General features: G+C 44.8%; 2 protein-coding genes across 2 annotated transcripts in view; both read right to left on the bottom strand.

The window, feature by feature from the left end:
• Nucleotides 1-3,338: 3,338 nt before the first annotated feature.
• LOC137357245 (low molecular weight neuronal intermediate filament-like) lies at nt 3,339-14,891 on the bottom strand. Its single transcript, XM_068023432.1, has 4 exons — nt 14,222-14,891; nt 7,962-8,279; nt 6,085-6,209; nt 3,339-5,412 (listed from the first exon to the last, which is right to left on the bottom strand). Exons 1-4 carry the CDS (start codon nt 14,888-14,890, stop codon nt 5,193-5,195), a joined length of 1,332 nt encoding a protein of 443 aa, XP_067879533.1. The 5' UTR covers nt 14,891; the 3' UTR covers nt 3,339-5,192.
• A 7,281-nt stretch (nt 14,892-22,172) lies between these two features.
• The window catches only part of LOC137357208 (STE20-like serine/threonine-protein kinase), a 44,275-nt gene continuing 40,170 nt past the window's right edge, over nt 22,173-26,277 (bottom strand). The window contains exons 17-20 of the mRNA XM_068023366.1: nt 25,805-25,990; nt 24,917-25,042; nt 24,073-24,186; nt 22,173-22,516 (exon numbers count right to left, since the gene is read on the bottom strand). Of these exons, the coding sequence (XP_067879467.1) occupies nt 22,382-22,516; nt 24,073-24,186; nt 24,917-25,042; nt 25,805-25,990 (561 nt within the window). The 3' untranslated portion in view covers nt 22,173-22,381. The remainder of the gene's footprint in view (nt 22,517-24,072; nt 24,187-24,916; nt 25,043-25,804; nt 25,991-26,277) is intronic.

Raw genomic sequence — 26,277 nt, 5'->3', positions numbered from 1 at the left:
ATGTCTAACCTTTCAAAGCCCTTCATGATTTAGAAGATCTCTAAAGAGAAGGCTGAAAAGTGACCTAATAAACAGGTCAGAGCCCCAGCCTGTTTTAAGTCTTTCCTGATAGTTATAGCCTCTCTGTTTTGCTATCATTTTTACAAAAAGCATATGGAGGCACTGGGGAAAATATAAAAAGCATTTATCATATGGAGACCTGAACTAATGAGGACGTTTCTCATTAAAGGCATACTTTCAATCATTTGATCCCATTATAACCTGTTGAACATAATTTTAGAAAAATACCCTTCCCACTTACAGCAGCCGGGCCGCACCGAAGAGCATTTGTCATGTTGGATTTGAACCCTGATGATAAAACTCAAATGGGAAGTTTTAAAAAGGAAGATTCCAGGTGTGTTGGAATCATAGAAGGATTACAGCACAGAAGGATGGTCCATCACATCCATGTCGTTGCTCTGCAAGAACACTCGCTTAGTCCCAATCCATCTTTTTCCCCATAACCTGGTAAATTTTTTTTATCCTCCGATAATTATCTAATATCCTTTTGAAAGCCTTGATTGAATCTGCCTCCACCACATGCTTGGGTAGTGCATTCCAGATCCTGACCACTCGCTGTGTTTAAAAAAAAAAAGCTTTTCCTCATGTCACGGTTACTTCTATTGCCAATTACCTTAATTTGTTTTCCTCTGGTTCTCAATCCTTATGTCACTGGGAACTGTTTCTCTCTATCTACTCTGTGTAGATCCCTCATAATTTTGACCACCTCTATCAAATCTCCTCTCAACCTTCTCTTCAAGGAGAACAACCTCAGTTTCTTCAATCTGTTCATGTAACTGAAGTCTATCATTCCTTATCCATTCTTATGAATTTTTAATTCACCCTCTGTAATGCCTTCGCATCCTTCAAAAAGTGTGGTGCCAAGAACTGGACACAATACTCCATTTGAGGCCAAACCAGAGTTTTATACTGGTTCATCATAACCCTCTTGCTTTTGTACTCGATGCCCCTATTTATAAAGCACAGTGGCGCAGTGGTTAGCACTGCAGCCTCACAGCTCCAGGGACCCGGGTTCGATTCTGGGTACTGCCTGTGTGGAGTTTGCAAGTTCTCCCTGTGTCTGCGTGGGTTTTCTCCGGGTGCTCCGGTTTCCTCCCACAAGCCAAAAGACTTGCAGGTTGATAGGTAAATTGGCCATTATAAATTGTCACTAGTATAGGTAGGTGGTAGGGAAATATAGGGACAGTTGGGGATGTTTGGTAGGAATATGGGATTAGTGTAGGATTAGTATAAATGGGTGGTTGATGGTCGGCACAGACTCGGTGGGCCGAAGGGCCTGTTTCAGTGCTGTATCTCTAATCTAATCTAATCTAATCCTAGGATCCAGTATACTTTGTTGGAACAATGTCTCAGGATTCACTGACGCTCAACCTATGCTTTTGTACTTTGTCAATCCAAACCATTTTTTAACACATTTCTAGACATGGTGCATTTTTAAGTGAGTATTGTTTGTCTTGACCTAGAAGTATGTACAAGCTCTGTTTCAATCCCCCAATTATATTGTACAGCCGCTGTCAGTGTAAGTGGTTGTGTAAAATAAAGGGCATCGAATCTTACTTCTCCATTCCTGCTGCATCCAACTGTAACCCATTAAACAAAAGCATGAAACTTGTGTACAAGGCTTGTGCGATTTTGGAACTCACCGTCTCAGAAGGTGGTGGAGGCGGGGTCATTGAATATTTTTAAGGCACAGATAGATTCTTGTTAGACAAAGGAGTCAAAGGTTCGCGAGGGTAGATGGGAGTGTGGAATTCGAAACACAAACCAATCGGCCATGATCTTATTGAATGGCGGAGCAGGCTTGAGGGGCCGAATGGTCTATTTCTGCTCCTCATTCATATGTTCAGTGTCTGAGCAATGCAGGCTAGCAATGTGAAAATCATACTGTAAATTGAAGGCTCACTTTGCCCTTGGCTAGACCAAGGGTGGCCCTGACAGCAAACCGAAACGGCCAGTCTTGCTATTTCCTACTTCTGGAGACAAGGGGCTGGATTTTACCAATCTGCTGACGTCGGGAGTTGTGGTGGTGGGGCCCCAGAAAATACCTCCGGGAGAGGTCTGCCATGGGCCTTGACGCTGGGAAGTCCCGACCCATTTTACCGGCGGTAGCGAAACCTCACAGCAGCCACCCCCGCCACTCAGCGATTGGACTTTCATTGAAAATATTTAGATGAGTGAATTAATACTTAAATCGTTGTGATATCCGTCCCTCTACAATATTCTGGCCAGTTGCCGGAACTTCTGCGCCTTCGGATCTCTAAACGGAACAGTGGTTGGAAGGGGGAGCAGGTGAGTTTTCAGGTGTGGGGGAGAGCGAGGAAAATCATTGCGATTTGGTGGAGATGATAGTGGGAAGGGTTTGCAGGTTAAAGTGAAGAAAGTTGTGAGGGGGGGGGGGGGGTGGTTAAGGTCGGGATCACTAGTTTACACATTACTTTTTTTGGGGGGGAGGGCAATTAATAGTCATGGGGTGGGGGGGGGAGGCTGGTGGGTGGCGGTGGTGGGAGAGGGGATTGAAACTTTTAAATTCTCAGGTCAGGTAACTTTTAATAAAATTTAAAATATCTTCTTTAAATTTAATGAAGGGCTGGAAGCTTTTATTTTTACTTTTTCTTCTTTTTCACTTTTTTTTATTTTGTTTGTTTCATTTCATTGTAGTTTGTTCAGTTTGCTTACCCACTGTTTTTATTCATGTTTGTACTTGCTGCTGTTGAATCTTCAGTCCGTTAACACCCTATCTGTACTAATGCTTTGTCTTTCAACACACCATTAACATATTGTTTGCCTTTGCTCCATGACCTTTTGGTCAGCTATGTGGCCTTGTCCAATCTACACCTTCTCCTTTTGTTATCTCTTGCCCCACCCCCGGCTCGCTTGCTTATAACCTTTGACATTTCTAATATTTGCTCGTTCCGAAGAAGGGTCACTGACCCGAAACGTTAACTCTGCTTCTCTTTCCGCAGATGCTGCCAGACCTGCTGAGTGGTTCCAGCATTTCTTGTTTTTATTTCAGATTTCCAGCATCTGCAGTATTTTACTTTTTATGTAAATTTTATGCCTTGATATCTCACCATGGGCAAAATCCCGTGCCTGCACTTAGCTGCTTGTGAAGCTTGCAGTGCCTGCACCTGAGAGCAGTACTCGATAGATAGAAATTTAAAATGAAACACAGTGAAGACAAGAGCCTACCATTAAGCACACAGCAGAGAGAACAAACGTTTGTAGATTGCTTTATTTTGGCATCAGGAGATTACTTTTTTTTTATTGCAATAAAATGGAATAGATTTGAATTAAATTTGTGTAGTTGGACTTTTCCAACATAGAGCGTCTGATTGACTGATGTTTACATTAACATATAATGAATGATATAAGCACACTGCAATTCCATGGAGCTAGATTTTATACTTGTTTTCTTTCAACATTTAAGGCATGTATACCTCTGCAGTAAACTCCACTGCTGTTCCTCACACATAAGCTGTAAAGTAGCATCATGCATCACAGTCTCAGAAGATTATTACAAGTTAATAACTTAGTTCCTCACTTCAGTTTACAGCTCAATGACTCCTTGGCATTTTCCTCTTTAGTGGGTTTCTAACTCATCCCCAATTTCTGCTGGCAATTTTTTTATATTCAGTTGAAAATCTCAACTCATCATCACATCTACTTAATTTTACATTATCCAGTATTGCAGAAAGGAAAAGACCCGCAACTGCCGAAAATCCTAAACCACAATGCAAAATGCTGGTCCTCGACATCTGGAAGAGGAACAAGCTAACGTTGTAAGCACGACTTGTGGTCAGAATTGGCATTGTAAGGAGAAGAGGCCTTTGGCAGTACGACTGAAGCAAAGGAGTGAAGGGAGACCAAATGGGGGTTGGGAGGGGGCGGGGTTCTCGAGAGTACAGACAGTCCATGTCTTCTGTATGGAAGTTCTTTTGTTAAGTGGGATTTTGAGGCGCGATAAAGTATTGATGCGCAACAGGGAACGAATGAAATGTGGTTTGGCAAGATAACCCACATGCAACAACACAACAGCTGCATTGTATTGGTGAGTATCACGCAAGTAGAGTTATTATGCATCTCACTATCTGGAGCAGGAAATTGCCACTCTGGGTTTCTGTTTCTTTTCTTCATTGTGCCGCCACGTATATTACAATCCTTCTCTCAAGATAATTTTGCCAATGAATTTTTGTGCTCAGCCAGTTGAAGGATGTCAATGTTGGGGTATACCCCATGTGTTTCATTTCAGACACCCAGTGACAGCGTAAAATACTCTCTGATCAGTTGTAGCATGGAAAGATGCATAATTAAGCTCTCTTTACCAGGCTCCAACAATATATCTCAGCTCAGTGCACGAATGGCATTCCTCTATTCACATAATAGCCATTATGTGGCTTCTCTGAATGAGATAGTCTTAAGAGTGCCCAGGCTGGAGCAATTTTGTGTGATGTGCTATTGGGCTCAGACTTTACAACGCTAATAGCCAATCGACAAAGCTGACTTTCATCCTCTCTGCTTGGTTATCTGTGTGACTTAGATTCAAGTACAACCAATGACCACAATTCTGTGAACTGCTTTGAGACACCTTCTGCATTAAAGACAAGTTGTTGCTGTATTTGTACTAATCATAATATTAACGGGCCAATAAAGAGAGAGCGGACTCCCTCATATGTAGAATGGCCTCTGGTTCTCTTTTCTGTAATTGGCAATCCTTATTTTGCAAACATCCACATAAAAACACATTTATAAATACTGTCAATAAATAGATAGCAACGATTCTGGTACAGTTGGTAATTATTGCTGAGGGTTATTCTCTGTATCACCTTCGGTGATTAATCTTACATATTCTTGTTTTAAAACATCAGATATTTATAATTGATGACCTGTGCAAACAAATATAAAATAATTGTCATGAATTAATGATAATTATATATCTTTGAATACGTTGGACTCGTTACGAGAATCTTCTAGGAGTGTTCTGTTGTAATAATCCTGACTGTCTCCTGTAAGCTGCGTGATGACTGTAAAATATCCTACATTTTAGCTAGATACTTTTTTCTGTCATTTTTCTATTTGGGGGTGAGGGGATTTGGAATGGGAAGGAACAGCAGATTGAAGGATTTCCAAAAAAATTAATTTTTGCTTTTCATTTTTTCAGGCTTCTTCTCATCCTTTTTTGTGGTTGCTGTTTTCTCTGTGCCATCCCTTTCTGTGCTTTTCCTGACACTGGTAGCAGAAAAGGTCTTTGGCCCAGACAAGATTGTAGAGGAGTAGGTGTAGGTGGGGTTCAGGAATGCAGAGGTACTGCCACCGATGGTGTTCAACCGAGTCTCCTCACCCTCCAGCAGTTTCCTTTGTGGAAAAAAAAAAATCACATCTTAAAATTCAAAACAGTATTTTTGATTCAAATACACTGATTTCTGGATGTTTTTTTGCCTCCATTTTGGGGACAAAATACATTTTAATACTTTCAGCACAGGCTCTATGGGTTGAATGGCCTCCTTCCGTGCTGTCTGATTCTATTTGTAGTCGAATTGCAAAACTACTTAAAAGCATTTATTTTAACATTCTTGGGAAATTCCTATGTGAAAATAAACCTTTAAATAATCATGAATAGAAATTTTTAGACAAAAGGATTAGCGATGGACTTTATTACTGTTATCAATCTAAAACAAAGATATCTTGTCAGCCTATCAATAACTTGGCTAATATTCCAGTGATCATTTCGAAGCACAAACCCAACTTGTCAGTTTTCACTAATCAATTTGCAGAACTGACTACCTCTGGAGAAGATCTGTCATTCCTGTGTTTCTAGCAACTGATCTGAGGTGCATTCTTTCAGAAGAAAAAAATGGTCCAATTGAAAATGAGTTAACCTTTAGGAATTAACGGCGATACTCGTGTTTAAAAAAAAAATCCCTAGAGTTCCCTTATGTAAATGCTTAATATTGTGCATTAACCAAGCAATTGATTCTTATAATACAAGACTATTGAGACATCATTGCAGCCAAAGCAGACGTTAACCTGTATGCAGCTATTTCGATGTCCAGTGCCATCTTGACGTTGAGCAAGTCTTGGTACTCTCTCAGGTGGTGAGACATTTCACTCTTTGAGGTCAACAAAGTGTTTTCAAGCTGGTTGATGGTCTCCTGTTGAATTTAAAGGTGGTACAGTCATGGCTACAGCTTAACAGTTTTAGTGTGCTGAATAATGTGTATCTGTAAAACTTGAATGAGAAAATAATTGCACAGAATATCACCACGTCACTGAGCACAAATCGTAAGTTCAGACGCCAAAGAGAAGCAGTTGCATTTCAATTCAAAATGGGAAGACTGGTTCACATTTCAGGTTTAACCAAGGAAAATGGGTAAGAAAGGACTTGTATTTATCATGATAAAAGCACAGATACTGCCAGCTCTGCTGAGTATTTCCAGCATTGCTTGTTTTTATCCTATGTTTATCATGTCTGTTAAGGATGACTCTAAGCACTTCACAAAGCACTATACATTCTGTGATGAGACTAGTGGCTATTAGTCTATTGTGGTTGCTTTAGGGATGAATATTGGCCAGAAATATTGTTCTTTAGATTGAGCCGTGGGATCCTTACCATCTACCTCTGCAAGCAGTCAGGGGTTTGATTTAATGTCTTACCCAACAGATGAAAATAATGCTACTGCACTGGAATGTTAGTCTAAATAATGGCATTGAGACTTGGAGATAAACCCATAACTCCATAACCCAGACTTGGAAGTACACCAGGTAAGCCAACCTGACACTAAATTGTGCTTTTCACTCAACATGAACTCTGTTTATAGTGGGAAATGGAGATTATAGTTGTTTGTATGCATTATATTTTGTATGCAGATCCTTTTACTTGGGTGTCTGAAGATTTGTTGAAGGCACATGTGGTTTTGAAGAGAGCAATGAGAAACTGCACTGCATGTTCTCTTGCTAGCAATGGAGGTACAGAATTAATGGTAATGCTTTGGTTTACCACAGTGATTTGCTTTTTTTTTTAAAAAAAAAATGATGAATTGAGTGGGAAACACACATTCTGCTCAATGGTATCGTCCAATTAGAATCTCCAGCAGAAAGAATAATGACTTGCACCGTCTCGTATTGTCCCAGTGGATTGATTTACAAATAAGTGTGGTGAATGTAGCTTCCTCAATAGAATGTGAACAAAGTAGGCAGTTTTAACATTTATCGAGGTAGAATAGGGCATAGGTGTGATGCCCTCCGAGATCAGATAGCATAACTACACTCACCACTGGGCTCATGCAAGAAGAACTTCCTGCAACCCTCTGGTACCTTGCTCAATAAGGAATTGTGGCACCTTACCCAGTGAAAGAGGAAAAACTGGGAGTAGAACTTATTCATACATACTATTATGGTCCATCAAGACAAATGCATCATCTGGGCTGTGTGCTGCATTCAGGAACAGAGTGTAGGGTTTGCATTCCTCGAACTGAAAACACCTACAGTTTGCATGTGTAATCATGCCTTTTTAATTCAGTAAAATGTTGCACAGCAGCATAATTAGACAAAATCTTACAAGCCAAAGGAGATATTGGGTCAGGTGAGGTAGATTTATGAAGCATTCGAAAGGAGGAGAGACTAACCGAGAGACAAAAAGGGAATTCCAGAGGGAAGGGTCAAGGTAGCTAAGGTTATGGCCCCTAAGTGATGTGGGATGCACAAGATGCAGAGAATGGGGAAAGGGTTGGGTTGGGGGAGTTTACAGAGATGGAGCAGGGGGAGGTGGTGAGACCGTGGATCTGTTAAGCAGGAGGATGGAAATTGTAGATTTGAGTCTTTAAAGGAAGGTGAACCCATGTCAGTAAGAGGGGGTGATGGGTGAGCAGGACTTGAAAGATACCCCCTGAGTAATCTGAGACTACCTGCAGGTTGCTGATCTCTGCATTGTGTGTCTCCTCCATCTCCTGCAGTTGTTTCTCCAGAGAGTTGTTGGTGCTTTTGATGGCTTCAATTTCAATGTTCCGGCTCTGTAGCTGGCGCCGATAATCTGAAATTTCTTCTCTGGCCGCTCGGGCTGCCTCATTCCCACGAGCCACATTCTCTGTGAAATTGGCAAATTTGGATTTGTACCACTCTTCTGCAGTCTGCTGGTTCTTAGATGCTATGATCTCATACTGGGACCTGATTTCCTTTAGAGCAGCTGACAGATCTGGCTTGCTCACATCGATCTCCACAGCCACCTTGGCAAAACAATTGGAGGACAAGTCATGAATTAAGTTCAGAGCATGAAGAGGTACAAACATGAGGCATATACTACCCAGGCCAATGTAGTAATGGTAGTTGGTCTGCTGGAAACATTATGGTTTGGACTGTAGACATTTTGCTTGGGAAAATGGGAAATACATGTTCTTGCACTCCCACCACTTAATTAGTAACCATGACAATGTAACAGGTAAGGGCCTTGGTACCACATCACATCTGAAAGATGTTCAATGTGAAGGCATTGCAAGGTGCAGCCCGAAGGCACAAAGATTATCTGGTCCCAGGTTTAACTCAGTCTGTGCTGACTTGGCCGGCCTAAGCCAAGACAATTGGTTCCAGATTGTATTTTAATGACTTCCATTAGAATCAGTAGGTATGTAGAGATTTGGCTTAGGTATGATTTGGCTTGACTGTAGTGCCTTGCCATAGTCGAAAAACACACTGAGAATGGCTCCTTGGGTGAAACCGAAGAAGGCTGGGAAACTCTCCTTGAAGGTGTTGGCCCTTCCTGGGGTAGAGGGTTGAGGATTATAAATGCATGCAATGTAAAGACACCCAACAACATGGTTGGCAGCCCCATTCAATCCAACTTAGTTGTAGTGGTGATAACGCATGGTAAATAAGCTACTAATTGTGTTTGCACCGCCTATAATTCAACATCCTGTGTGTCAGATGAAAGGATAGAAGTTTAACAATTAGCTTGCAAACTGCCCCTTCATTTCTCGGATCCCACTCTGAATTTATAATCTAGCCCTGTCAGGTGGGATGGGAAATTTGCAGTGATGACGGGCAAAGAGGAAAGGGACCAGGCCTCATTCAACAGCTGTTTCAAAAAGCCGGCAAAGGCAGGATGAGCCGAATGATAATCTGTGCATAAGCACCAATGACGGCATTAAAACTGCGGCCTTTTTTAATGGCAGAGTGAATCTCAAAGTCCACTTCCTACAGGTCCTGCCCATGTAGTAACAGAGAATGCCCAGTTATCGGGCATATTAGTGCTATCATTCGGGAGGCGGAGGGGATTATTGACAGGAGTTATAGGGAGGCAGTCACACCTCAGGTAAAAGAAGTAGGTAGATGGGTTACCGTCAGGGGAAGGAAAGGGAACCAGCAGGCAGTGCAGGGATCCCCTGTGGCCGTTTCCCTCAACAACAGGTATACCGTTTTGGATACTGTTGGGGGGGACGACTTACCAGGGGTAAGCAATGGGGTGCAGGTCTCTGGCACAGAGTCTGTCCCTGTTGCTCAGAAGGGAAAAGGGAAGAGGAGCAGAGCATTAGTCATTGGGGACTCCATAGTTAGGGGAACAGATAGGAGGTTCTGTGGGAACGAGAGAGACTCACGGTTGGTGTGTTGCCTCCCAGGTGCCAGGGTACGTGATGTCTCCGATCGTGTTTTTGGGATCCTTAAGGGGGAGGGGGAGCACCCCCAAGTCGTGGTCCACATAGGCACCAACGACATAGGTAGGAAGGGAGATGGGGATTTAAGGCAGAAATTCAGGGAGCTAGGGTGGAAGCTTAGAGCGAGAACAACCAGAGTTGTTATCTCTGGGTTGTTGCCTGTGCCACGTGCTAGCGAAGAGAGGAATAGGGAGAGAGAGGAGTTGAACATGTGGCTGCAGGGATGGTGTAGGAGGGAGGGTTTTGGTTTCCTGGATAATTGGGGCTCTTTCTGGGGTAGGTGGGACCTCTACAAACAGGATGGTCTTCACCTGAACCAGAGGGGTACCAATATCCTGGGGGGGAGATTTGTTAGTGCTCTTCGGGGGGGTTTAAACTAAATCAGCAGGGGAATGGGAACCTAAATTGTAGTTCCAGTGCACAGGCTGTTGAGAGTAGTGAGGTAGGGGATAAGGTTACAGGGACGCAAGAGGGCACTGGCAAGCAAGAACTTGGTTTAAAGTGTGTCTACTTCAACGCCAGGAGCATCCGGAATAAGGTGGGTGAGCTTGCAGCATGGGTTGGTACCTGGGATCCTGATGTTGTGGCCATTTCGGAGACATGGGTAGAGCAGGGGCAGGAATGGATGTTGCAGGTTCCGGGATTTAGATGTTTCTGAAAGAACAGAGAAGAGGGTAAAAGAGGGGGGGGGTGTAGCATTGTTAATCAAGGAAAGTATTACAGCGGCAGAAAGGACGTTTGAGGACTCGTCTACTGAGGTAGTATGGGCCGAGGTTAGAAACAGGAGAGGAGAGGTCACCCTGTTGGGAGTTTTCTATAGACCTCCGAATAGTTCCAGAGATGTAGAGGAAAGGATAGCGAAGATGATTCTCGACAGGAGCGAGAGTAACAGGGTAGTGGTTATGGGGGACTTTAACTTTCCAAATATTGACTGGAAATACTATAGTTCGAGTACTTCAGATGGGTCTGTTTTTGTCCAGTGTGTGCAGGAGGGTTTTCTGACACAGTATGTGGACAGGCCAACCAGGGGCGATGCCACATTGGATTTGGTACTGGGTAATGAACCCGGCCAGGTGTTCGATTTAGATGTAGGTGAGCACTTTGGTGATAGTGATCACAATTCGGTTAGGTTTACCTTAGCGATGGGCAGGGACAGGTATATACCGCAGGGCAAGAATTATAGCTGGGGGAAAGGAAATTATGACGCGATTAGGCAAGATTTAGGATGTGTAGGATGGGGAAGGAAACTGCAGGGGATGGGCACAAACGAAATGTGGAGCTTATTCAAGGAGCAGCTAATGCGTGTCCTTGATAAGTATGTACCTGTCAGGCAGGGAGGAAGTTGTCGAGCGAGGGAGCCGTGGTTTACTCAAGAAGTTGAAGCGCTTGTCAAGAGGAAGAGGGCGGCTTATGTTAGGATGAGACGTGAAGGCTCAGTTAGGGCGCTTGAGAGTTACAAGCTAGCCAGGAAGGATCTAAAGGGAGGGCTAAGAAGAGCAAGGAGAGGACACGAGAAGTCATTGGCGGATAGGATCAAAGAAAACCCTAAGGCTTTCTATAGGTATATCAGGAATATATCAGAGGCGCAAGGGGAGAGCCAACTGTGCAACAGCCCCAACAAACAAATTTCTCTGCAGCACCTGTGGAAGAGCCTGTCACTCCAGAATTGGCCTTTATAGCCACTCCAGGCACTGCTTCACAAACCACTGACCACCTCCAGGCGCGTATCCATTGTCTCTCGAGATAAGGAGGCCCAAAAGAAGAAAGAAAGAAATCAGGAATAAACGAATGATAAGAGTTAGAACAGGGCCAATCAAGGATAGTAGTGGGAAGTTGTGTGCGGAATCAGAGGAGATAGGGGAAGCGTTAAATGAATATTTTTCGTCAGTATTTACAGTAGAAAAAGAAAATGTTGCCGAGGAGATTACTGAGATACAGCCTACTAGACTAGATGGGATTGAGATTCACAAGGAGGAGGTGTTAGCAATTTTGGAAAGAGTGAAAATAGATAAGTCCCCCGGGCCAGATGGGATTTATCCTAGGATTCTCTGGGAAGCCAGGGAGGAGATTGCAGAGCCGTTGTTGTTGATCTTTAAGTCGTCATTGTCGACAGGAGTAGTGCCGGAGGACTGGAGGATAGCAAATGTTGTCCCCTTGTTCAAGAAGGGGAGTAGAGACAGCCCTGGTAATTATAGACCTGTGAGCCTTACTTCGGTTGTGGGTAAAATGTTGGAAAAGGTTATAAGAGACAGGATTTATAATCATCTTGAAAAGAATAAGTTCATTTGCGATAGTCAGCACGGTTTTGTGAAAGGTAGGTCGTGCCTCACAAACCTTATTGAGTTTTTCGAGAAGGTGACCAAACAGGTGGATGAGGGTAAAGCCGTGGATGTGGTGTATATGGATTTCAGTAAGGCGTTTGATAAGGTTCCCCACGGTAGGCTATTGCAGAAAATACGGAAGTATGGGGTTGAAGGTGATTTAGAGCTTTGGATCAGAAATTGGCTAGCTGAAAGAAGACAGAGGGTGGTGGTTGATGGCAAATGTTCATCCTGGAGTTTAGTTACTAGTGGTGTACCGCAAGGTTCTGTTTTGGGGCCACTGCTGTTTGTCATTTTTATAAACGACCTGGATGAGGGTGTAGAAGGGTGGGTTAGTAAATTTGCGGATGACACGAAGGTCGGTGGAGTTGTGGATAGTGTCGAAGGGTGTTGTAGGGTACAGAGGGACATAGATAGGCTGCAGAGCTGGGCTGAGAGATGGCAAATGGAGTTTAATGCGGAGAAGTGTGAGGTGATTCACTTTGGAAGGAGTAACAGGAATGCAGAGTACTGGGCTAATGGGAAGATTCTTGGTAGTGTAGATGAGCAGAGAGATCTTGGTATCCAGGTACATAAATCCCTGAAAGTTGCTACCCAGGTTAATAGGGCTGTTAAGAAGGCATATGGTGTGTTAGCCTTTATTAGTAGGGGGATCGAGTTTCGGAGCCACGGGGTCATGATGCAGCTGTACAAAACTCTGGTGAGGCCGCACCTGGAGTATTGCGTGCAGTTCTGGTCACCGCATTATAGGAAGGATGTGGAAGCTATGGAAAGGGTGCAGAGGAGATTTACTAGGATGTTGCCTGGTATGGAAGGAAGGTCTTACGAGGAAAGGCTGTGGGACTTGGGGTTGTTTTCGTTAGAGAGAAGGAGGAGGAGAGGTGACTTAATAGAGACATACAAGATAATCAGAGGGTTAGATAGGGTGGATCGTGAGAGTCTTTTTCCTCGGATGAGGATGGCAAACACGAGGGGACATAGCTTTAAGTTGAGGGGTGAAAGATATAGGACAGATGTCAGAGGTAGTTTCTTTACGCAGAGAGTAGTAGGGGCGTGGAACGCCCTGCCTGCAACAGTAGTAGACTCGCCAACTTTAAGGGCATTTAAGTGGTCATTGGATAGACATATGGATGTAAATGGAATAGTGTAGGTCAGATGATCGGCGCAACATCGAGGGCCGAAGGGCCTGTACTGCGCTGTAATATTCTAAATTCTAAATGTTTTGCTCTCCTCAAAGTTAGGGATGTCTGTAAGTAAAATTAATTTAGGGAGCCCACTATGGATACTGTTAAATTCCAACAATCAGCCCAGAAGCACAATCTCTGCTTTCCAGTGCGGTCACTCTTTGGCTGACTGAGACCAGTGCTGAATTTCCACCAGTATCCATTGTGGGCTCCCTGAATTAATTTTAAAATGTGCTTCTGCACAGATTATCATTTCGGCTCATCGTGCCTCTGCCAGCTTTTCCAATGAGGCCCGGGGTCCCTTTCCTCTTTGCCCATCACTAATGCAAATTCCCCCCCCCCCCCCCCAATTCTCTTCAGAAAATTACTGTTGAGTCTGCTTCCACCACCCTTTTGAGGCCCTGCGTTCCAGATCATATTTTGCAAGCCAGCTATCAGTGGATTTTGAGCCTGTTTTGATCTGTTATTTGTTCAAACAGAGAATCATTCAAGGTGACAGCATTTTACAGAACAAGACTTTTTTTTTTAGAAATATCACTGCGCGCAATATAAAACCGCGTGTGACACAGTGAACCCATTTAAAAATAAAATTAGCCGGCAATTCACTGCTATTCTCAAATAATCGTATCACATCGTCGGTATCAGTATTTTACTGGCATAACATTTGGTGAAAGAAATCTACAGAGCTACTGAACTCGAAGCTTTTGTAAATTTATTCAGCACGATTCTGTTTGGCAGGGCACTTCTGCACGCTTAAAAAAAAATTTTTGTGTGTTTTTATTTTTTTTTTAAAAAGTAGCTGAAATGAGGCTATCTCCATCACCGCTCGCAGTCCGGCGCTGCTGTGCTTCATTTTAAAATGTTAACTTAGTGAATTGATGCAGAACCGGGGACTGCAGAGTTCACTGCATTCCCCCTTAGACCGTGCAAAGTCCTCCCGGGGACTGGAGGAGAGTTACATGTTTTAATGGCTTGTAACGTTACAATATATATATATATATATATATATATCTACCTGGGACGCCTGCAGTGCTGCTTGCAGCTCTGCTAAGTCCTCTTCATGAACCTTCCTCATAAAGGCTATCTCATCCAGCAGAGACTCGATCTTCTTCTCCTGCTCCAGTCTAGTCAAGGCGGCGTCCTCCACGTCTTTCCTGTAGCTGTTCAGGGTGCATTCGGCCTCATTCCGCTGCCGCAGCTCCTCCTCGTACTTGCCCTTGAGTTTGTGCAGGCAGTCGGCCAGGTGCTGGCAGTCGAGCTGGGCCTGGCGCTTCTCGTGGCTCAGCTCCTCCACCCTGGTCCTCAGGTCGCGGATCTCCTGCTCGTAGATCTGGTTGAGCCGGGACGGCTCGCTCTGCTTCTGCCTCAGCAGCGTCACCTCGGCCTCCAGCGCCTTGTTCTGCTGCTCCAGGTGCCGCACCTTGTCGATGTAAGTGACAAAGCGGTCGTTCAGCCCCTGGAGCTGTTCCTTCTCGTTGGTCCTGATAATCTTGAACTCGTTGTTGACGGCGCTGCACTGGGCCAGGTCAAAGCTGTCCAAGGACGATGAGTAGCGGCTGGTCCTCCTGGAGGAGGAAGGGGGCACGCTTTTGGACCCCGAGACCCTGATCCCGGAGCTCAACCCAGGGGGGTCCCCGAAAGCCCTTCGGTAGGAACCGTGCGAATACTCGGCGACGAAGCTCATTCTTGCGGCGAATTGGCAAAAGCACCTCTGCAAAGCGCTCCCCCCCCCTCCACTTCGCCTTTTGTAGCCAACACGTAAGGACACCGAGCCAATCTGCTGCTTTCAACACGCCCATTCTCTCCCCTCTCCTCCCCCTGCACTGACCCAGGGGAGCTGTAACGGCCAGCACACCAAAGCTCCTTTCTCCTTGTAGCCTCACATTTAAACAGCTGGAATATTAGCTCACTGACAGCCCTCAACACGCAGCAGCAGAATATCCCATAATGTCAATGTTTAATCAATCAGGATATGCAATAAAAAGGGAATAGGCTTTTAGGAAGTGACGAGAAGATATGTATCTGGATTATAAAGGAATGCATCAAGCGAAATATTTTTTTTTATATTAGAGATACAGCACTGAAACAGGCCCTTCGGCCCACCGAGTCTGTGCCGACCATCAACCACCCATTTATACTAATCCTACACTAATCCCATATTCCTACCAAACATCCCCACCTGTCCCTATATTTTCCCTACCACCTACCTATACTAGTGACAATTTATAATGGCCAATTTACCTACCAGCCTGCAAGCTTGTGGGAGGAAACCAGAGCACCCGGAGAAAACCCACGCAGACACAAGGAGAACTTGCAAACTCCACACAGGCAGTACCCGGAATCGAACCCGGGTCCCTGGAGCTGTGAGGCTGCGGTGCTAACCACTGCGCCGCCCTAATAATCTAAATAGATCATGATTTAATGCATTAATTTTCAAAGGGGTGCAAGTGGATACCTTTTTAAATATGTAATCAGCTGGTCTGATTCACAGTTAAAATTCGGAGTTGATTTGTTTTTCCAGTTTGTGGATCATAACGTATGAAATGCTGTCTTTTTTTTCTTTTTCAAGCACTTCCCATATTATTTTATTCTTGGGATGTGAGTATCGCTGGCAAGGCCTGCATATATCACCCATCCCTAATTGCCCTTGAGAAAGTGGTGGTGCGATGTCTTCTTGAACCGCTGCAGTCCTCGGGCTACACCCAACAGTGCTGTTAGGAAGGCAGTTGCAGGATTTTGACCCGGCGGCAGTGAAGGAACGGCGATATAGTTCCAAGTCTGGATGGTGTGTGGCTTGGAGGGGAACTTGCAGGTGGGGGTGTTCCCAAGCGTCTGCTGCCTTTGACCTTCTAGGTGGTAGAGGTCGCGCATTTGGAAGATGTTGAACCAGCCTTGGTGAGTTGACGCAGTGCATCTTGTGCTATGAAAGTGACTCTGTTTTGTTTAAAAAAAATTAATCCAACATTTATTTAGCTTAACTATATAAGAAAAAAGGACAGTGAAGGAGCTGGATTGGCAACAGTGTTGATATTTGTCACATGGCTTGGGCTAGGCTTTGAAGCCTGGCAACTGGGGCAGAAAAGTGACCAGCACTCCTTTGGATAAACCCAGTCGTCACCGAGCGCACCTGGGACGGGCAGAAAAAAATCTCGCCAAGCTTTATGGTTGTTGGTCAGTGTGTGTGTTACCTTCTGGAAGAAGATAAAAGTCAAGTTTGCTGCAGAAGAAGGAGAGAATTCTAGAGAAGAACAGAAGACTACAACCCTGCTTGCTTTGCAGCAATTCCCTGAAAGATCTTTTGAAGTTCACTGTGTCAATTACTCTTGTTTCCTTTTATTTTAAGAAGGGTCACTGACCTGAAACGTTAACTCTGCTTCTCTTGCCACAGATGCTGCCAGACCTGCTGAGTATTTCCAGCATTCCTTGTTTTTATTTCAAGAAGGCCTGCTAAATTCCCTTTCAATGCCAACTTGAAGAGAACTAATTCTGGAAGATTCTGAGGATCCTGCCTGCTTGTGTTCAGAGGTTGGGCTGTGTGCCAGTTTGGCGCAGCATGTTTTTTCAGGTGTGGGTAAGTGATCTGCACGGGTGTGGTTTTTTTTTTGTCTGTAATAGAGCTCTGATCGTGTTTTTTTTTTACTTTAGCCTGGCAGATAGTCTGTGCAGGATGGTTCAGAAAAAATGCTGGAAGGCTGCACATGGAAGCATGCTATGATTTAGATGTTAATTAATACTAGGGCATCCCCATATATACCAGGCATACTTAACAACAATTCCAGCAACTGCTGCAATTTAAAGGCATGATCGGTTCCTTCATTTCCTCTCATTAAATTGATGTCTCAGCAAATATTGATGGGTGCTTAATTAAAATCAATATCTGACAAACAGAGGTTGTTTTCTTCGATCTGGCTGCAGTTTGGCGCACTGAAAGCGAGAATTGTGACCAGAAAGTGTAAGATGGATTGAACATTTAATTTAAATACTCACTAGCTGATCTCCAGTGGCGTTGCTCTGGTAGCTGGCGCACATTTGTGATGTTTGGCTTCTCCGATGAGTCTGTTTGTTTACGTGGGCCTGTCCCTTTAAGACCATAGCTCAAGCACATCTTGAGGTCAATTATGGGCCAACTATTGAATTGTTTTTTTTTTTGTAACTCCCCAGCTTGAGAAATAGCACAAGTAAATGACTGGCTTTCTGTCAGCTCCGATTCACATGAAGTGTGACAGATGTGCACCAAAGGTGAGGCTTTTTTTAAAAATTGAAAACAAACCGGCCTTTTTATTTTGTGTGTGAAATATGTAAAAATAGTGCAACACTCTATGAGCTAATTATAATTCATTCTCACTCCAAAGGAGGGAGATTTAATTGGAAATTGCAGAGATTGTTTAGAAAGGTTTTGGAACTTGGGAACAGGAGGAGGCCAATCTGCCTCAATGAGATCATGGCTGATCTGTGACCGAACCCCATCTACCTGCCTCTGCCCCATATCCCTTAATACTTTTGGACAACAAAAATCTGTCAGATTTAAAATGAACAATTGATGGAGCATCAATTGCCATTGGTGGAAGAGAGTTCCAAACTTCTACCACCCTTTGTGTGCAAAAGTGTTTCCCAATTTCACTCCTGGCTCTATTTGTTTTTTTGTTTTTAGACTATGCCTCCCAGTCCTGGACTCCCCAACCAGCAGAAATAGTTTCTCTACACCTAGCCTATCTCTTCCACTTAATACCTTTAAAATCTGATCAAATCGCCCCCTTAACCTCCTAAATTCCAGGCAGTACAATCCTCTCCTTTGGAATTTAACTCTTAAAATCCAGTTATCATTCTGGTGAACCTACAGCCCTAAGGTCAATATATCCTTCCTAAGATGTGGTGCCCAGAACTGCTCACAGTACTCCAGGTGTGGTGTAAACAGGGTTTTGCATAGTTTGAGCATGATTTCCACCCCCTTGTCTTCTATTCCTTGAGATACCAGTAGTTTCTCTAATTATTTTCTGTACCTCTTCATGACATTTTAATTATCTGTGCGCCTGAAACCCCAATTGCACAATACATCGGCCTAACCAGTGGTTTGTAAAGGTATAGCATAACTTCCTTGCTCTTTTGTACTCTGTCGTTATTTCTAAAGCCCGCTAGAAAAGACATATATTTAGGGTTGTTCACTTTATCTCAGCCATTCTTATCAAGGAGATGCACCTCTGAGACACACAGCTTATTTTTCTCTTTTTACCTGCTTTAGCTCTCCAGCATTTTCTGTTCATAATTCAGATAAATAACAGTCAAGCCTGATTTTTGTAATGATTGACAGGCAATGAGGGACAGGAAATCACTCTCTGGTCCACCAGTCTGTCCCACACAGCAGGCCTGTGTATCACAGTATATAAATCAACCACCCCCCCTCCCCCTCCCCCCCCACTACAATCCTCATAAAAACCATTAAATCTCCAGGGAGAGATTTTTTTTTAAAAAAGATTTCGCTTTGAAATTCATTGTGTGTTTGAAAAAAGCTGTTCTCAATTCCCACTGAAAGGTTAAGAAACACAAACTCATCAGAAATTCCTGCGACTGGACAGAGACTGATGAGCAGGGCACCGATTTCTGGCTGACCTGTATCCTGCCCTAATCGAAGCTTCATTAAATCAGTGAGAAAAGCAGTCTGATGTATTGATCTGATTTACAAAGGGCCAGCCTGGTCAGATGTTGAATTGTTAGCTCTGAGGTTTCAGACAAATGCTTTCCAGTAACTGACCCTCGACAAGGGACCTGACTCTTAATAGTCAGTGAAGTGTCATGAGGTCTTGAGGAAAGAGTTGCATCTTACCATGTAGCATGGGACTGGAGTCACCAGGTAGACCAAAGCAGGTAAGGATGCCGGCTTCCATTCTCACAGCTGACTGGAGCTAGAGGTGAGCCAAGCAGACACATGAATACTATCCAGTGAGCAGCTCTGGCAATCACTTGTCACTTGGCAATTCCAGATACAAATGAATCTACCAGTTAAACAAATGTTCCATACTTAGCTGTGTCTGTGCGAGAGTGGAGGAAGAGACACTGGGGTGCTCAGGTGGAAGGCAAAGGTGAACCCTGGGCCAGGGTTGACCAGAAACTGAACTGGACCAGCCACATATACTGTGGATGCAAGAGCAGGTCAGAGGCTAGGAATTCTGCAGTGAGTAGCTCGCGTCCTGACTCCCCAAAACCTGTTGATCATCTCCAAGTCAGGAGTGTTATGGAATACCCTCCACTTGCCTGGATGGGTGCAGCTCCAACAACACTCGAGAAGCTCGACACCATCCAGGACAAAGTAGCCCGCTTGATCAGCACCAAATCCACCACCTTAAACATTCAATCCCTCCGCCACTGTTGCACAGTGGCAGCAGTGTGTACCGAATACAAGATGCACTTCAGCAACTGGCCAACTCTCCTTCGATAGCACCTTCCAAACTGGTGACTCCCCCACTGCCTTGGACACTGGCAGTAGGTCTCCACAAACAGAATGTGTTAATTATCAACCAATGCTGCCATCTAGTGGACATTACCCCCAACAGCAAGGTGCTAATGGTCAGGACAAGGAGGCACAAGGCAAGAATGACAGGCAGACAGTGAAATTCTCTTTTCACTCTATGTCCCAGGAACTCGCACGCTTCCTAGGCGCCTTGACTATTTTTATTTCAACAAAGGATGGGCAGCACTGTTGTCAAGTGCTGAGAATCAACAATGCTCCAAATCTTTGCCATCGATTCCTCTGTGGGTGTAACTGGAAGGTCGGACTGGAAATTACACCCAATCGAGGCTGCAGCGGATGGGCAACTGGGACTGACACCCTCAGCGTCTGCTTTCTGATTCTCTGACTCTGCATAAGCTGCATGTTTCCAACCTTATTCAAGTTAGAGGTGGCAGCAAAGAGTGCGATAAAAGGTGATGGAGAATGCTTCAAATGGTAGGCCACAAAGTAGCTGGGAGTTCTCCATTTAAGCCTGTGCCATCCTCAATGGGTAGTACAAGTGGGCAAAGTTGAGGAATACAGCTTTCCTTTGATTATTAATTCTTGGGGTGTGGTCTTCCCTGCTGAGTTGCCTTGAGAAACTAGAAGAGGAAACTCGTATTACACTTAAAGTGTGTGTATAGGCTTTAGTTTATTGAGGTCCTGTGTACAAAACAGCATTAACCTCATAAAATGTCTCGTGTATCATTGTATATATGTACAATTTGTTTTTTTACTTACAATAGTAGACAATAATGGTTTACAGGGTTGCAAGAAATATTAGAAAAACACCGAAGACTTTAACCAGCAAAATTGTTGGTATTAAGTGTTGGAGAGATTGATCCATCGTTTGATGAACTGTCCCTCCGACACTGTAATACCGAGAATTCCAGGATGAGAATTACTCTCTGGGAGGTTATGCCCTCCCTCCTGGTAAATTTCTGGTATAATTTTGTCAGACACACTGCCTTTCAGCTCTGTGAGCATCTTGGTGCTGCAATGACTTGTTTAAACCTGCTGGCCCATCAATCTTTAAACCTCCCCCACTCTCACATACCCTGCACTATCCTTCAAAAGTTAAAACTGTGAAGCTTTGTTTGCACCCTTGCACTGTCAATCATTCAACTCTCCCAACTGCTGCTGGACTAATTCAGAACTGCATTTCTAAAATTAATTCGCCAAGAGGGGCTCAGATTAATGGCAAATCTTGTTAGGTGGGGCCGAGCATGACCCCTACAAAGAATGAGGCACATCAGTTTTGTCATTAACATTGATTTTTGACTCTTGTTGGAGTGAGGAAATGACTTGTTAAACAGATCAACCGTAGCTAGAAAAAAACATTGACATACTAACAGACATCAAAGGTGAGGAAGCGCATTCCAGGGCCTGCTAAGGAGGATACAATCCACAAGGGCCTGGGCTGGTTCGACCAGCTGGTCACATGACTACCTGGCTGTTTCTGACTTCCAACTCTCTGTGGCCAGTTCAAAAGAAAACCCTGAAAGTCTCTTTGCTGACAAGACCTCTTCTGTCTGCTCCCATCTCTTTCTCACAAGCCTCAGAATCCACTGAAGACACATGAACCCCCAAGAGAAAAGTCTCCTACAGCGAACAAGGTTTAAGAAGAATACTGGGCCCCAACGAAAAGCAAGATCTACCTGCAATCAAGGACTCGACAGTGAGCTCGAAGAACCGTAACAAAAACTCTTCAGATATTGCCTCAAACCTTTCCACTTTCTTTTTTTTTTCTGTCTCTATTTGCATGTGTGTATCGCATATGCATACTAGCATGGGGCACGGTGTGTATCCATAGGCCTTAACCAAATTAGAGTTTAAGTTTAATAAATTTTCTTCTTTAAGCCTAAGAAAGCCTTTTCTTTTGCCTTCTAATTGGAAAGTGTTGAACAAGGATTCACCAAAGGGGGAGCTTAAACCACAGTGCGTTTAAAAATAAAACCCTGTTAAAGTAAGACCAGATGAAGGCTGAAAGGGAAGCCTAGACATCTTTCTCACCTGGTCGTAACAGTAGGACTTTGGCAATCTCATCTGCTCTTTAGCCCAGAATGCATCAGTGATTTGGGGTGGGGGTTGGGGAGGGGAGATGGAGTTCCAGCAATTTCCCCTATGGATTAAGCTTCCCGAGTGACCCTTCGCAGACTGTTCCACTCTGGGTAGCATCAGTCCTCTCCCGTCCTGTGTTCGCCCGGGTGACCATCCTCGCACTCACCAGTGGGGATCGCTCAACAACGATCAGGGGCAGGAACTATGGCCGTATTGTCCCCACTCCCTCACTGGTGCTGAGGCCAGTTGCAGGGCTCGTGGAGCAGTGAGCTCAACCTGGGCTCGGGCCTGAGCTCAATCACACAACTCTACCCGATTTGGCCGAGGACATAATTCTGACCCTTCACCTCCTCGGTTCACGTTCTCCCAACACCTCTCGGTGATACCACCCCCACCCCCCCCCCCCTCTCCCCACCCCCACCCACTTTAATGGCAGATGGTCAAAGCCTCTCCAAGCCAGGTCTGGAATTCACGAGCAGCAAGGGTTTACAAATGCAAGCCAATAGCCCACTGATAGGTGACCTAACAGACTGTCTCTGCTTAGTCTTTGCACCTTGTTTTAATTCAGCATCCGGTGTTGGGCATGAAAGAAGAGCAGAGTGCCACAGGGAGCTGGCGACTGGAGAGTGCCTACGATGGGAAGCTGGGCAGGGGGAAGAAGCGGGATATTCTGTGCAGCGAGGATTTGGAGGTGTCCGGATCACTGCTTCGCCGATGAGGGACCTCCGGCTGCTGACGTTTACGGGTGAGCTCTTCCTCCAGGATCTGCACAAACACAAAAACCACACAGTGATGACCAAGCATTGGCTTGGCATTTGTCAGAAAATAGACCTACACCGCGATCAGATTACTACCGACGACAAAATATTCCCCTCTTGTGTTCCACTGAGGGGAATGGGAACCGGATGAGGCCATTCAGCCCCTTGAGCTTGTTCTGTCAGTCAGTGAGATCATGGCTGATCTGTGACCTAACTCTGGGTGGGATGCGGCGTAAAGCGTGAGACTCATCCCTTTTGGACCTCTTTGTAAAGGTGTTGTCCACTTTTAAAAGCATCCCAACTATACACCAGTGATGTAAAAGTAGTCAAGAATACGCAGGAGCCCTGAATTGGAGGAGTGCAAAGACACAGTAACCTCGGTGGTGGGAAAGCTTTCAGAAACAATACTCCGGGACAAAATTAACAGTCGCTTGGACAAATGGGGATTACTTGAGAAACGTCGGCACAGATTTGTTAAAGGCATCTCATCAAAAAATCTCAAGCAAGTTAGTTAAACGCCGAGAGGCCTGACGTGTGAAGTCATGAATTTTCGTAGGAAGAACAAGGAGAGTTAATATAAAATAAAGGATACAATTCTATATTGGGTGCAGGAGCAGATGGAGCTGGGGGTATTTGTGCACAAATCATTGAAGCTTGAGAAAATGGGTAATAAGGCACACAGGACCCTGGGCTTTCTAAAGGTTCATCATAACTTCCTTGCTTTTTAACTCTTATAAACAGAGACATAAAGCACCGTTGGCCCTCCACTGGAGCATTGTATCCAATTGTAGGCACCATACTTCAGGAAGGATGCGACAACCTTTAGAGAGGGCGCAGAAATGATTTATGAGACCAGTTTCAGGGATGATGAACTTCAGTTACGCAGATAGATTGGGGAAGCTGTGGTTGTTCTCCTGAAAGAAGGTTGAGAGGAGATCTGATAAAGGTGTTTAAAATCGTGAAGCATCTGGACAGAGTAGATCGAGAGAAACTGTGCCCATTGACTGAAAGGTTGAGAACCAGAGGACACCGATTTTAAGGTGATTGGCAAAAGAATCAAAGGCGGCATGAGGAAAAACTTTTTAACACAGCGAGTGGTTAGGGTCTGGAATGCACTGCCTGAGAGTGTGGTGGAGGCAGGATCAATCGTGGCTTTTCAAAGGGCGTTGGATAATTACCTGAAGGGAAGAAATTCGCAGGGCTACAGAGAGGATGGGGGAGTGGGAGTGGCTGAGTGTGCCGGCTCTCCATGAGCAAATCATGATGGGCTGAATGGCCTTCCACCTGTGCTGGAACCATTCTATGATATTGGAGGGTTGTGGGGCTGGATGACACTGCAGATACAGGGAAAGGTTCAGATCCTTCCATGGTCCCACCATCAGCATGAGAATTATAGAAATCGAGACGTTGGCTCCTGGTGCTGCAATGTCGGCCAGCGAGCACAGGGGTGATGGGTGAACGGGACTTGGTGTCAGTTCGGATACAGGCAGCAGAGGTTTTGAAGGACGGTGGCAGGTGGGACTCCCAGAACTTAGAGCCTACGTCGCTCTGTGGAACATTCACCTCTTTGCGTGAAAGAAGACGATCGTTCCACTCCTTAAGCTCCATTGTGTGCTCCTCATCGAGCAACTTCAGCTTCTTTTTCTCACGATCGACCAGGAGGTGCAATTTCTCATTCTGATAAGAGGCAAAAAAAAAATGGAGTCAATCTGGCTCGCCTTGAGCTTTAAATTTTTAACACAAGCCTCACTTTTCCCAGAAGTTAAGGATTAGGCAGAAAATTTCATTTGTACTTCTCTCCCTTTTATCTGTTGGGTTGGATCCCACCAGAGCTCGCAGAATGTCTGAGCTCCTGAACCCTACGGAGACCCAAATGTTAACCACATGGCAACTGTCAACTGTTGTGGGATTCAGGTAAGATCCAACGTGTATTTAAAATATTGGAAAGAAGAATTTTTCTGAAGAATACACTGCGAATGCTTCTCTTAGGATGTGGGCATTGCTGGCAAGACACCATCTGTAACTGCCCCTTGAGTAGGTGGTGGTGAGATGCCTTCTTGACCTGCTTTTAGTGGAGGTTCTTCTATAGTACTGTTTGGGAAGGAGTTCCAAGAATTTGACCCAGTCACAGTGAACGAACTACAAAAGAACTGGCTAGAAAACACCAGAGCGCAGGATAGTGCTCCAAACATGACCCTTCCATTATCCACTTGTCTGACTCTCTGTGCTATCTTTGTGTGTGTGTCTCTCTCTCCCATCTTTCTCTTCCCCTGGCCCTGACTCTCTCTGCACCTCTGTCTCAGTCTGTCTATCTGAAGATGAAAACCTGGAAGATAACTACATTGAAAAGCGCATTAGCCTCCTGGAAGCACCTACGTGGTGGCAGGGTGCAAAGGTCATGAGGTACCTGGAGCTGCTGTAGTTCCACCATGTTGTTATCGCATTGCTTCTGCATGTCCTTGAGGTGAGCGTCGTGTTTTTGTTGCTGATGTTGTCTCTCCTCTTTTTGTCGAGCCTCTTCCTGGATCAGGAACTGGAAAAGAAAGAAATAACATCATAGAGTCATAGAGTCATACAGCACAGAAACAGGCCCTTCGACCCATCGTGTCTGTGCCGGCCATCAAACACCTAACTATTCTGGTCCCATTTTCCAGCACTTGGCCCGTTGCCTTGTATGCTATGGCGTTTCAAGTGCTCATCTAAAGACTTCTTAAATGTTGTGAGGGTTCCTGCCTCTTCCACCTTTTCAGGCAGTGCGTTCCAGATTCCAATCACCCTCTGGGTGAACATTTTTTTCCTCAAATCCCCTCTAAACCTCCTGCCCCTTACCTTAAATCAAAGCCCCCTAGTTATTGACCCCTCCGCTAAAGGAAAAAGTCTCTTCCTATCTAACCTATCAATGCCCCTCATAATTTTGTATACATCAGTCATGTCTCCCCCCTCATCCTTCTCTGTTCTCAGGAAAACAACCCTCGCCTTTTCAGTCTCTCTTCGTAGCTGAAATGCTCCAGCCCAGGACCCCCAACCAGGGGGTTCTTGCAGATAATGTGCCTGTGCTGTAATCTATTCAGTTGTGGGAAGTCAGTCCTATGAAACTGGTCTCACATCACAGAGAATTCCAGTCACGCAGCCTGTGATGTCCCACCCATTGTAACAAGTGGGCAGATAATCATGGGCTTTCGCCAACAATAGACCTTCTCACTGGAAGCAAGGGATTGACCCTTATATATCTGTCAGTACATCCCATCTATTACTTTGTACCATGAACACAGAGTACAGAACTGAAATGGCTGACCTGTTTGACGAGCTCCCTCTGTTCCATTGACCCAATGGCCTTGATCTTCAGGCTCTGTTTGAAGATATTCAGTCTGATCTTGCTGTCATTGCGCTGCGTCTTTGGCAGTCGAGCCCTCTCCTGCGCTTGCTGGCTCTTCAAATCCTCCATGAGGCAGTTGTGATCATGGGAAATTCGGTCCGTGTCCTGTGGGAGGGATGTAGAAGGCAGCTGGTCATTGTCCCGTCATTAAATTCCTCTGTATAAAGAGCAGTTTGACCACTGTCTCTCCATTTTGCAAATTGATTTCTACAGCTCGTTTGGTTCTATGCAGGGACTCGAGACTACTTCCCATCCAACACGACCCTTCCCCTAGCGGTGTCATTGAGCTGCTTGAGAGATAATTGAAGATTGACTTGCTGTCTGCCCTTTCTGCAGCATCATTAACCTGGTGAGGTCACTCGGCAGGAAAGTACAGGGGCAGGGACACCTGG

This window comes from Heterodontus francisci, chromosome 47, assembly GCF_036365525.1.
Source record: "Heterodontus francisci isolate sHetFra1 chromosome 47, sHetFra1.hap1, whole genome shotgun sequence".
NCBI classification, from domain to species: domain Eukaryota; kingdom Metazoa; phylum Chordata; class Chondrichthyes; order Heterodontiformes; family Heterodontidae; genus Heterodontus; species Heterodontus francisci.
Note: the sequence above shows the minus strand (reverse complement) of the source record. Positions and strands in the feature narration are given on the sequence as shown.